The following is a 12,723-nucleotide window of genomic DNA, read 5'->3' as shown; positions in this document are numbered from 1 at the left end:
GAACAAATTATTGTTATGTGACCGGGTTAGCACCGAACTTTAATTAGTCCCTTCCAGGATATCGGTGCAAAAATAGCTACGTGGTTGAGGTTGAGTTTTAACTCTTAATGATGTTCGAGTCTCTTAGTAGCTAGAGATATAATTCGAACTTCACCTAAGTGAACATGAGGAATGGTGCCGTTCCTAACAAGACCTTGGTTTAGTCTTGTAAATGTTCATGTATCCAAGATAGAGCACAAGGCCGGAATAGTACTAAACGATTGGAACAGTTTTGAAATCTAGGATAACACATATGTGATATAATTCTGGTATTTGCTTAAGAGACAAAGTTTAATGCAAAGCACACTATTGTCTTGTGACATCTAATTTATTTTCTATATTTGTCTCCTTCAAAGTAAACTATTTAGTTTTCCATATTTCTCATTAATGCACATATGTTAATGTTCAAGTTGAGATATGTTGATGAATGTACATCTTTCCAAGATTAATCTAGTGGGGGATTGTTAGAGAGATTGTAATATATCTCTCAATCTTGATATCACAAAATTGGATTAAAACACATTCGGGAAGAGTGGGCTGACGCAAGCACGCGCTGCAGCGCGAAGGAGTGCGCGTTGCAGCGCGTTTGGGCGCTGCAGCCTGCACAAAACAGACCTCTCGGGTCTGTTTTGCTAGGCCCGCGCGCTGCAGCGCGCATTTGGGCGCTGCAGCCTGCGCAAAATATACCTCCCGGGTCTGTTTTTGCTAAGCCCGCGCGCTGCAGCGCGCCTCTTGGGCGCTGCAGCGCAAATCATCAACGGAAAATGTGTTCGTGTGTTTTAGTGATCTGAAAAGGTCTCGAACTATTGCATCTATTTGTGATATATTTTCTCACATATCTGAGTACTTATTAACAATAGAAATAACTATTGTTATAAGTGCATCAGCATATAAAAGATAACCATCAAATTGAAAAGGTATCTTTATGTGAAAGGTTGTAACACTTAAAGAGGATGGATGCATCCATGTCTTTATATGATGGACTTCAGAAAATACAGATTAAATTTTGTTCTGGAACTCAATATTTTTGCTGGATATTGTGTTCAAGGGTTTGTTGTATCTTGGGGGTAATTTGCCATTTAGAACTCGTTAGCAAACTTTGAGAAGTGAGGGCAAATAAAACCTTAAAGGAAAGTATTCCTATATGCCTCAAACCCTCTTTCTGCTTTCTCTATTCTTTTCATCCTCCCAATTCCGAATTTTTTCAACATTTAATTCTAAGAGTTTTTTACTGTAATAAAATTCAAATCGGTAAAATAAACGGGACCTTAAATTCTACACATTTCTAGCATGCATTTGCATGTCAAAGTATTTTCAAACTTTGAGTTCTTTGAAATTCATGCAAAGGCTATAACATAGGTTGACTTTTTTTTTTAATTACTTATTTCAGTTTGTAATAGAGGCTAAAGAGATTAGTTTGTACCAAAATCCTCAACAGTCAAAATAGTTCGTCTTGTCTTCTCATTCTCTTTCCTTCCCAAAAACAACTTTAATTTTTTAAATTGTGCGGCAATCACCTTGAAGTATAATTAATAAAACTTTTATAATACCCATAATACCTCTGAAATTAATACTTATATAATTACAGTTTATCAAACACTCAGCTGTTTTTTGTAACAGCTGCCTTTTTTTTAGCACAACTAACCACAATTTTTCTAAAATCTAGAACACTACCAAATTGGTCATGGTCCTAACTCAAACTGGTATTAACAATCAATGATGAAGGCATGTCTTAAGGAGGTTGTAGTCAGGAGAGCTTATTAGCCCATGACAAAGCATGTGAAAAGCTCTTCTTGCTTACATTGAGAAAACATTGCATGTGAAACATAAATGTTTGTGATATTTCAACCCAAAAAAAAAGTTAAATGTTTTTGATATCCCTTCACCTACCCGAGAGCCCAAGCTCATTATTCTCACCATTCCCTCCCATTATTGGTTTCCTATGCCCACATCAGAACAATGCAATCACCGAACCAATCATAAATACAAGATTTTGAAAATACATATGTAAGAATTTGAAAAAAGAAGTCAACCAATCCTACATGTAAATTTCCTGAACCCAATATTCTCTAGTTACGTTATTGATTTGTGACATAATATAAATGATAATATTGAATTGATCTCCGGTGATTCAAGCTAGTATGGTTGTATCAACAGTGATACCTCGACTACTCAACAGAGATACTATATTATGAAATGAGAGAATAATGCTATGGACATTAACATTAATTTTAATTTTCTTTTATAAAAAATCCGATTAATCATTCATTTGGTAGTAGTTGTTAAAAAAAAAGTCGCATAATTTGATATAAAAACTACATTTGCCAATATTTATATATGATAACTCAAAATTGGTACACAGAATTAGGATTAGAATTAGTGTCCCTAATACTATCCATTACAATATTAATGTTCCTTTTTTCTTGAAGTAATAATTGTGTGTTTTCTTTTTATTTTTGATTAAGTTTATTGTTTGTTCTTGGTTTGTTGAAATTAAAGTTAAATTTATTCCAACCCAATATATATGGAAATAAGTAGAAAGTTAAACACATTTAAAAGAAAAGGGTACTTTGCATATTTGTCCTCCTGAATTTGTGGGGTTTTAACAATTCTCACTAAACTTCTCATTTTGATAATTTGTCTCTCTAATTTGTAAAATTATTACAGTGTGTACATTTTATCAATTTTGCTCTTATTTTTTGTCAGATTTAAGAACTTGAGAGTTAGGGAATTGAGATATTTGTGTTACAATTTAAATTATAATATAACAATTTTCATTAATGGTGTCTTATCATCACTAATTTAACACAATCATAATTAAAATATGATACATTGTAACAATTTTGCGAGTCGGGAGAGAGTAAATTACCATAATTAAAAGTTCAGAAAACAAAATGTTAAAACCTTACAAGTTCATAAGGCAAAAGTGTAAAATACCCTTAAAAACACAATTGAAGTTTTATTCACAATGTGCTCATAACATTCATCAGTCTTTTTTAACTTTTGGATAATTATTTCCAGTTTCGTGATAATAATTCTTCTTATCAGTTGAAATGTTAAAACTCCACGATATCCAAGAACTTTGAAACTCTTTCCACACATAACTTTGGGTGCGTTTGGAATTATTTTTGTAAACGTTTCTGGACGTCTTTTGAGACACGAAAATGAAAACAATCTACAAATCACGTTTGTTTAATAAAAGTTTTGAAAACGAAAACGAAAATAAAAAACAATGAGAATGATTTTTGTGAAGAAAGTAAAAAACGATTGAAAGATGTTTTTCCTTTTCCGTTTTCATTTTTTAGTACTTATCAACAAAGTTATATTAAATAATTAATTATTAATTTCTAATTAAATAATTAATTATTAATTTCTAATTAAATAATTAATATCAATTACTAATATTAATAAATAGATATGCTTAATAACTAATAAATAGATAGTAATTACTTAATTATTAATTAAATATTAATTTATTAGTATTAAGTTTTAAATTTTATTAATAAATAATAAATAATATAGTAATTAATTATTTAGTTAAAGATTAATTACCAAAAATTAATTATATAGCATATTAACAATAAAACAAGTAATAATAGGTTATTAAATAAATAATTAATAATTAATATATCAATCATATATTATGTTAATTGTAATCTATTAATTAGTAAATTGTTGGTAAATAAAAAATAAATAGTAATTACTCAATTAATAATAAATATTAAATTATAATTACCAATATGTAAAAATTATGTATATACTAATTATTTTTCTTAATACACTAATTAATTACTTATAATCTAATAAATATGAGTACATTACTAACATAGTAATTACTTATAATTAATTACTAATTACTATTTTTTAATTATTTAACATATTATTTTATTATATATATCGTTTAATTATTAATGTACTCATTAATGATAATTTATCTATTATTATATTATTAATATATTAATTTTTATTTACTAAATAATTATCAATTATTAATTACTTAATATATTAATTTAAGATTATTAATTATATGTACTCAAAATAAACATAAATGTAACCAAATATGATTTTATATTTTTATCATACTCAAATCAATCTTTTAAAAGACAACTAAATATAATTTCAAAATCGGTTTCAGAATGATTTTCAAAACAATCTCATTTTTATTTTGGGAGAAAGAGGAAAACAGGCCAAGACTTGAGATGAATTAAAATTAATAGGCCAATAGTTTATATAAGTTAATAAATAGGCCAAATTACTGTTTTTGTCCATAACTTGTCTGATTATGAACCATAACTTGGCAAGTTATTGTCCATAATTCATAATTTTTGTCCATAACTTGTCTGACAATGAACCATAACTTGACAAGTTTGTTATAACTTATCTGGTTATGAATCATAACTTGACAAGTTATGACCTATTAATTTCTATAACTAAAAATTAGCATATATACTTTCTTAAGCTTTTCATATTGACCTATTTTTTACTATTTTCCTTTTATTTTTATACCAAAAATAAAATCATTTTAAAAACATTACCAAACAGGCTAAAAACATTACCAAACAGGCCTTTCTTTTCTGCGGAAAAACAATTTTCCCCTACGAGCTTGTAAATTATAACCACCTTTCTAATCTTTTTTTTTCTTTTCCCTTTTCTTTAATGCGTGTTATTTATCGTGGAATGTATCACACGGAATCGACGTTGCCGACGACTAATACCACAATAACTTGAATGAAAGCTTCCGACTTGTAATATCTATTATTCCCCTTAAGAACCACTTTCCCAATAAGTTCGACTGACATTATAAAGAAGCATTATAGCTGAACGTGGAAAGAAATGAAAACATTTCCAAGGGAATCGCAAGCGAGCTGAATTATAAAGAATCATTAGGCTCAATGTTTGAAAGTAGGAAAATGCGAAGCCTTTCATTTACTAAAATATTCTGTTTTCTTTCAATCTATAGAGAGAGAGAGAGAATCATCACTACCTTGACTTGACTAGATGACTTTCAAACAAGTTTCGTGCACCTTCTTGTGCAGTTGCTCTATCTCAAGTTTCAGAGAACTTGGGCAGATCATCTGATTGAGAAGTTTAACATCTCCATTAACATGACATAGAACTACTGCCAGGTAACTCCCTGTCCACCGGCCATGGCACGAGCCTCAGCAAGAGAGAGGGCCATAGCCAGCATCATTTGCTCCTCAAAGCTCTCGGGAACAATGGGCTCCGGAACATTTTGAAGGTTGCCCTCAATTTGATTGGGCGGCGGTAATGCCGACATGCTGCCAGCATCTTCTGCTGCATCAGAGCTTGCGTAGCTGGTCCCTGCTTCAGCCACCTCTGATCCATGATCAATATTCCATTCTCTGTCATCCCTAGGCAGAGCCATTGCGCATTTGGGTGATACGGCAGTGGAGTTCACTGCAGGTGGATAAGTTTCAGCGTCTCTGTCTGCTCTGTTGTAGAACCTGCTAGCGCCTGGAACCATATTGAATGCTGACCCATTACCTCCGGGGTTAGTGGAGGATTCTCCACCCATTTGCTGGCGCTCCGCCAGGGCAGCTATTGCGCAAGCAAGACCCCCGGATGGTGATGATGAAGATGATGATCCCGCAACTGGAGCCAATGACGGTGAGACATAGCAATCTTCTGTAACATATTGTCCTGATGAAGGGGCGTCGACAATATTTGATGTTTTATTTCTGCCACTCTCCTGCAAATATCATTTATGTGCAGTGAAGGAGTTCAGACATGCAAAATATGAGACCTTCCAAATTTAGGAAATAAAATATTGAACATTGAGATTAAACAAAAATTCTGAATATACACCTGTAGATAACAGGCTGCTTTATGAACTACGAAGATTTCACATAAACTTTTCTTTTTTTTCCTTTTTTTTTTTTGTGGGGGAGTTGAAAAGCATGCATCACTGTGTGAATACCACTGTAAATATTCTAAACCTTAGGGAAGAGGAGGGGGGATGGCAAAGAAAAGAAAACAAGGGGGAGTTGAAAAGCATGCATCACTGTGTGAATACCACTGTAAATATTCTAAACCTTAGGTGGTGGTGGGGGGGTTCAAAGAAAAGAAACAAAGAACGCATCAGTTTGACAGATCAGAACTTCTCAGTTCTACCTGAATGGAAAGCCATATTGCCTCAATGACCATTATATCCTCGAGATCCAGATCAAATTCATCCTCCCTGCAAGTTCAGAATTCAATAAATGATTAAAAATAATCACGGCAGAGTTGGTCATTTATGCACTATCTGGGACCAAAAGCTGCAATAAATGCGTAACAGATAGATGCACAAGCATGCGTTACATATTTGTTAAATAGTTTATCCAGTCCACAATCATGCCAAAATTATTTTTAAAGATCTTACCACTGAACAGACCAATAACATTTTGATTATACTTTTCAGCCAAAAAAGAAAAAAAGAAGAAGAAAGAATAACATTCTGAGAAATATATCTTCGAAAGCCAAACCATTACTGATAAACTAGAATAAAAGAGCATAAGTAGAAACTAAATATCATATCTCAAATCCAAGTTGATGAAAGAAAAGCAAGGAAAAACAGAAACCTGTGCGCCCTCAATGGCGGAGGTGGTCTGAACATTGATGCAGAATAGGAGTCTTGAGAAGAAACGATTTCATCACGCACAACGGGAGATGTAGACGATGGAACTTCTAAAAAGAACAAACAACTAATCACCATTTCTGACCAAATCTAACATTTACAAAAACATAGCAGACACAGTCCTAATGAAAGGATACCATTTACTGTGTTGTCTTCCACCTCAGCTGGTTCAACGTTTCTCCTTCCAGAATCCAATTCTTGTCTTTTCTGCATTCTTTCTTCTTCATCCTGGAGTTCTTGCTGCCGCATCCTAATTTTAGCTTCTATTACTCGTTGTTCTTCCTGCAAATTTTTTATGAAATGGGGACAACATTTAGTATCTAGTTTGCAACAATTCAGAAGAGCAATCCAAAATTTCAAACAAAGGATAAGACTAATTAAAACCAGAGTATTCTTACTATTTGCTCAAGGCCCTTCTCTTCCTTTGTTTTCACACCCCGATATTCCACGGCATAATTAGAGGTTTTACAGAAGGGACATCTAATATAGTTAAGCGGGACAAACACAGAAATGATAAACCAAAGAAGGGAAGCAAAACAGCTATCAAACTCTCATTTTTAAGATTATATGAAAACTTTGAAGGCATGTATAAAAAGCGAAGGATACTGTGTGGGACGGGTAGAGTTTGGAACCTTCATCTGCAGAAAACACTCTAGGGAAACAAAAACAAAAATAAAAACCATCAACTTGCATGCATTCTATAAAATAACAGCATTCATAAATTTTAAGGTATATTGTTAATGACTTCTATACCTGTACAAATTCCTTTCATGCAACATCTTGATCTGTTGAGACTTGGATAATACTAAACAAGAAGGAAAAAAGCAATATGTAATATTCAATGGCATTAACAGAAAATATGAAATTTACTCAAATGAACCCTAGCATACTAATTCATAAATTTGGCTCTCCTGGATTCTTCTGTGAATATTTTTGAGAAAAAAAAAAGGAAATTAAAGAAATGAATTGAAGTAACTAGTATGTGTGCCTATGTAAGAAAGAAAAACTAAAAACAGGTTTGTAATAGAAGCCAAACCAGAAAGCAAATTGGGCATTCCTCAAGATCACAGGTGCATTCTTCATCTCCAGGATAGCATGGAGCAAGCTTAGACTCAAGTATGAGCTTCCTGAGCTTCTTATGATCCACATCTTTATGGTGATAAAGTCCCTGAGGCCTTGTGTACTTCTCATCAATTACCTGCCTTCTCCTTCCAAGCTTATTACCCATCAAATGTGAAATTCTCACTTCTTTTGATTCGCGTTATTTATGCTTCAAATTAGCGAAGTCAAAACAACCACGCTAAAAGCAATAAAACCCAGATCTCCCGCAATTATCAATCTCTACTAAACAAAAGAAAAGCTTTTCAACACACTTGAATTATTTGACAACATACTAAGCAAACAACAGTGACATCATATATTGTTGGAGTTGGCGACCCTAAAGTTATTTTACATCATAATTGCTCATTTACAAGTAGTTTCATCTGAAGCAGAACAACATCCAAGATATCCTGCCAATCATTAAAAACAAATCAGCAATTCAATATAAAGATAGTCTAGAAAGCTATTCCCAAAGAGACAATCAAGTTTGCAAATGAGAATTCTCAAAGTCTTGCACCTACGTTTGTTCTAAAACAGAATACCCATATTAAAACTTGTAAATTCAGTTCAACCAAAACACATACAGCAACAATCATTTTCAACATGACACATAAAGCAAACAAGCAATAAAAGGTCTTTATCAATCCAAATACCGATGCACTTTCCAAGAGAAACATAAGAAACAATAAATTGAAACCAAGCATAATGAAGCCTACCAAATTACCCTAACATCTTTGCTATAACACTCCAAGCGTGAGGCTCAATTGGCAACAACTTGCTGCCGAAAATAACTGTCAGAACTACGCAAACAGAGACAAAATCCACAAAATTGCACCATAATTCCAGAATTCACTTCAGGATTCTCGTTCCAAGAAAAACCAAAGAGAGCAAGAAACGAAGCAAAAGAACCATAACTTCATTGTAATTCTATGCAAGCAAAGAAGCTTTAGAAACGAAAATCAACCGAGAGAGACAATGCCAAGAACCCTAATTTCCACGACAAGACTTCAATTCGCAACAATCCAAAGCCAACGCCACCGCCGAAATCACCAAAAAAAAAAAAAAAGAAGCAAAGAAGCAACAAAATTGAACCTTAATTCCGAATTCACCATCGCCGCCGAACTCCAAACCTCAAGAACAAAGAAAATTACGCGAGCAAAGCTTCGCAACAAGCAGAGACTTTCCAGTCCAGAGATAACGAAGCAATCAGTAAGCAAAATTGGAAGTGAAATGAAAGACAAACCTCGTTTTCTCTCGCCGGCGAAGAAAGGCTCCAATTCAACAGACGCGGAGAGAAGAAGTGACAACCACCATGGGAAGTCTCTCTCACTAAGAGAGAAACGGAGAGATGAGAAAGAGAGAGAGAGAGTTTTCTCTCTTGGTTTCCTGTTTTTATACAATCTTAAAAAATTGGTTTTCTTGTTTATGTATGTTTTTTGTCTGTACTTCGGAGTCCGTGCTCTTGCGACGGAAAGATTTAGAGAGAGAGAGAGAGAAAGAGAAAGAGAGGAGAGAGAAAGAACTGAAGGAAGGAAGGAAGGGAAGTTGGGGGGGGACGGTGGAGTAGAGTAGTAGACGAGGAAAGAATCATCAAAGGTGAAAGGAGGAGGAGCCGACCGGGCTTCTTCTCGTCACTCCTTTGCTTTTCCAAGCACGCGCCTTTTTTACTCGCGTTCACCTCAATCGCGCGCTAATTTCATCTTTTTACTTTCTTTTTTAAAATAATTTTTTCTTTTTCACTTTTTAATGCTTGCTTCATTATTATTGCTAATAACATAAACAAATTTTTTAATTTCTATTTTTCCACAATATACCCTTCTATTTTAAGGAATTATAATAGTTTCATTTAGATTTGAAAATTTTGTTTCAATTTTATCTCTGGTACACTTTGTAAACACAAAACAAGAAGAAAAAACACAAAGATATCTTTAGTTCGATTGAATTTATTTCTAGAAATATTTTTTCTCTAGAAAAATTGGTGAAATTTATTTTAAACATTTAGAAAACACATAATGCTAAATCTTTTTTTTAACTTCTAAGGGGTTTTTTATGTTTTAAAATGTTTAAAATGATTTTAGAAAAGATTTTTATATCTTTTCAAATTTTTTTCACAAAGTGTGTTTGGAATAAAATTGAAATAAGTTTTTGGATTCAAATGATACTTTTGTTATTTTTAAAAACATATGGATAAATTGAGAAAATATCAAAAGTAGTAGATATGTTTATGTAATTGATATTTTTTTATAGTCGGTAATTATTGCTATTGGTGAGTATTTGATTGAAGTTAATTTTTTTTCCCCTAAAACATGACATTTATAAGCCCCATTAATTTAATCCCTAATTCTTGCTGTTGGCGTGATACAAATATCGTCCTTCTCAATTCTTGGAGTGGCATGAAAGAAATCTTTGAATAATCGGGGGTTGAAACGTAAAGCTTACACTTTAACCTGTTTATTTTAATTTTATTTTCTCTCTGTTTTTTTATGTCTAAAGAAATAAGAATAAAAAGTTTACTTGAAGTTCATTTTTCCCTAAAAGAAATATGTTTGTTTTAGCAATAGAACTTGAATTTGAACTCAAGTATAACTCAAATAATTTAAGTTGTGTATGTGGAAAAAAAATATTATAGTAAAAAAATTGAATTTGAATTTTTGTAAGAAAAAACATTATAATAATACAACTTGAATTGTGATTTGAGTTGTTGCAAGAACAAGCTATTTGAATTGAATCTTTATATTCATTTTCCCTCTTGTAACTCAAAATCTTTTTGTAATTTGTTATTACCTTAATATTGGGATATATTTGTATATTTTATTTGAATTCCATAACATATAATGTATTATTAATGACTCCCTAATTCTAAGGTTTTATGCTGCTACATTGACGTTTTGAATTTAGAAATGGTCTGAAATAAATTTTTTAATAGTCAAAGGTTGAAACATGAAGTGTGTGTTTGACATTATTTTTGAAAACAATTTTTACGTATTTTGAGAAGTAAAAAATATAAAAGAAAAGAAAACGACGTTTGTTTAGCAAATGTTTTGAAAATGAAAATGAAAACGAAACAGTGAAAACGATTTTTGTGAAGAAATTAGAAAACAGCTGAAAGTTATTTTCACTTTTCTGTTTTCATTTTTTAGTATTTATTAACAATATTATAATATATTAATTAATAAACACGATTTCACTTTTTTTATACTAAAAACAATCTTCAACCAAACGTAATTTCAATTTCAATCTCAGAATGATTCTCAAAATAATCTCATTTTGCTTTTTATTAAAAATAAAATCATTTTACAACTAATTCTAAATGTACCCGAAGGTTCTACAGTGAAGACGTTGTTTTAATTTTTTGAATCTTCTTCATTTTCTTCAACACAGAATAGCAGTATTTAATATAGTAGTTTACTTTTGCTAATTGAATATGGTTGTTTGGTTGGTGGATTCGTATCCTAATTTGAATCATGGTCATGGTTCGCTACAGTATTTTCTCTCATAAAAAATACGCGTAAATTGAGAATAATTGTGAATCATGATTCTGAATTTCTGAACCAAACATCCAAAATTATATGTTGGCGACATTAATCATATTGAGGATAGAGGAGTTATAAGCGTTCTACATTTTAAAATTTTCTATTAATTCTGACATTCCAACTTATTAAATTTTAAAAGATGAAATGGCCGTTCAAATCCACCAAGAGTTAGGTCGTAAATTTTTTCCTTTTCCTGGAATATGATAGAAAAATATAATTTGAGAGAAATCCAAAAAAAAAAAATCATTCAAGAGATTAACATTTTTATATTTATACTACTCAAAGACATAAATTTAACATTTATTATGCCAACCATTTAGGGACGAAGCCAATGAAGACTTTAAAGCCTCCTCTCAACTTTTGTTTTTTAAGTTCATGTATACATCAATATTATATATAACCACTAAAAGATTAAAAAGCCTCCTTCAATTTTTGTTTTTTAAGCTTATATTTATATATAGCCCTCAAAATATTAGAAACTCGATTCCATTTTGTAAAAGATTGAAAATAACATCATTTTAAATCAAAATTCAACTAAAAAGCACAACAACAATCATGTACTCATATGACTCTTTCAATAATACTTTTACAATTGATTTTGAGAGTAAGATATTTAGGGCTTGTTCATTTACATTTTTTAAGTTATGATAATTTGAGTTAAGGTGTATTTGAGTATGGTTTAAGTTGTGACTCTAATTTGAGTATGGTTTGAGTTGAGACTCTAATTTGAGTTTGTGTTTGGATGTGCACATTTTGAGTTATGGTTTGAATTGAGGATCGATTTGAGTTTGAGCTTGTTCATTTGCATTTTTTGAGTTAAAGTGACTTTAGTTCATATCTTGATTTGAGTTAAGGTGTATTTGAGTATGGTTTAAGTTGAGACTCTAATTTGAGTTTGTGTTTGAATGTGCATATTTTAAGTAATAGTTTGAATTGAGAATCTATTTGAGTTTGTGTTTAGGTGGGTCAAAACTTGAATTTGTATTTGAATAGTATTTTAATAAAAACTCAATCGTGATGGAAAATTTTAATAGGGTATATGAGTGAGATTTTTTCATCTCTTCGTTGTGAACGCATAGAATAAAAAATCATCTTAATCGGAATTAAAATGAAAAAATTATGGCGTTTTTAATAATAGAAAAAATATTGTTCATTAACTTGAGTTTGAGTTTAAGAACTTGAGTTGAAGGAGGAACTTGAACTCAGATTTTAGTCCCAAACTCAAGTTCAAACTCAAATTTTACAAAAGAACATGAACTTGAATAAAGTTGTAACTTGAGTTTAAAATTTTTGAGTTTGAGGGCAAATGAACAAGCCCTTTGTGTTTGGGTGAGTTAAAACTTGAATTTATATTTAGATAGTATTTTAATAAAAACTCAATGGTGATGAAAAATTTTAATAGGGTATATGGGT

At 31.5% G+C, this 12,723-nt stretch overlaps 1 protein-coding gene across 3 annotated transcripts; it reads right to left on the bottom strand.

Annotated features, from left to right (window-relative positions):
- Positions 1-4,716: 4,716 nt before the first annotated feature.
- On the bottom strand, positions 4,717-9,367 carry LOC21405290. 3 transcript variants are annotated; one of them, XM_024163260.1, is made up of 9 exons: positions 9,021-9,367; positions 7,713-8,187; positions 7,430-7,481; positions 7,283-7,328; positions 7,075-7,156; positions 6,814-6,958; positions 6,621-6,723; positions 6,172-6,238; positions 4,717-5,749 (listed from the first exon to the last, which is right to left on the bottom strand). In XM_024163260.1, exons 2-9 carry the CDS (start codon positions 7,902-7,904, stop codon positions 5,156-5,158), a joined length of 1,281 nt encoding a protein of 426 aa, XP_024019028.1. In that variant the 5' UTR covers positions 7,905-8,187; positions 9,021-9,367; the 3' UTR covers positions 4,717-5,155. The 3 variants fall into 3 exon arrangements, with proteins under 3 accessions (XP_024019028.1, XP_024019026.1, XP_024019027.1); XM_024163258.1 differs by having other exon boundaries at positions 4,718-5,749; positions 6,621-6,726; XM_024163259.1 differs by having other exon boundaries at positions 4,718-5,749; positions 6,621-6,726; positions 7,713-8,017.
- Between the last annotated feature and the right edge of the window lie 3,356 nt (positions 9,368-12,723).

Source organism: Morus notabilis, unplaced genomic scaffold (genome assembly GCF_000414095.1).
Source record: "Morus notabilis unplaced genomic scaffold, ASM41409v2 Scaffold594, whole genome shotgun sequence".
NCBI lineage: Eukaryota > Viridiplantae > Streptophyta > Magnoliopsida > Rosales > Moraceae > Morus > Morus notabilis.
The sequence above is the reverse complement of the archived record's forward strand: the minus strand, read 5'-3'. Positions and strand labels throughout refer to the sequence as shown.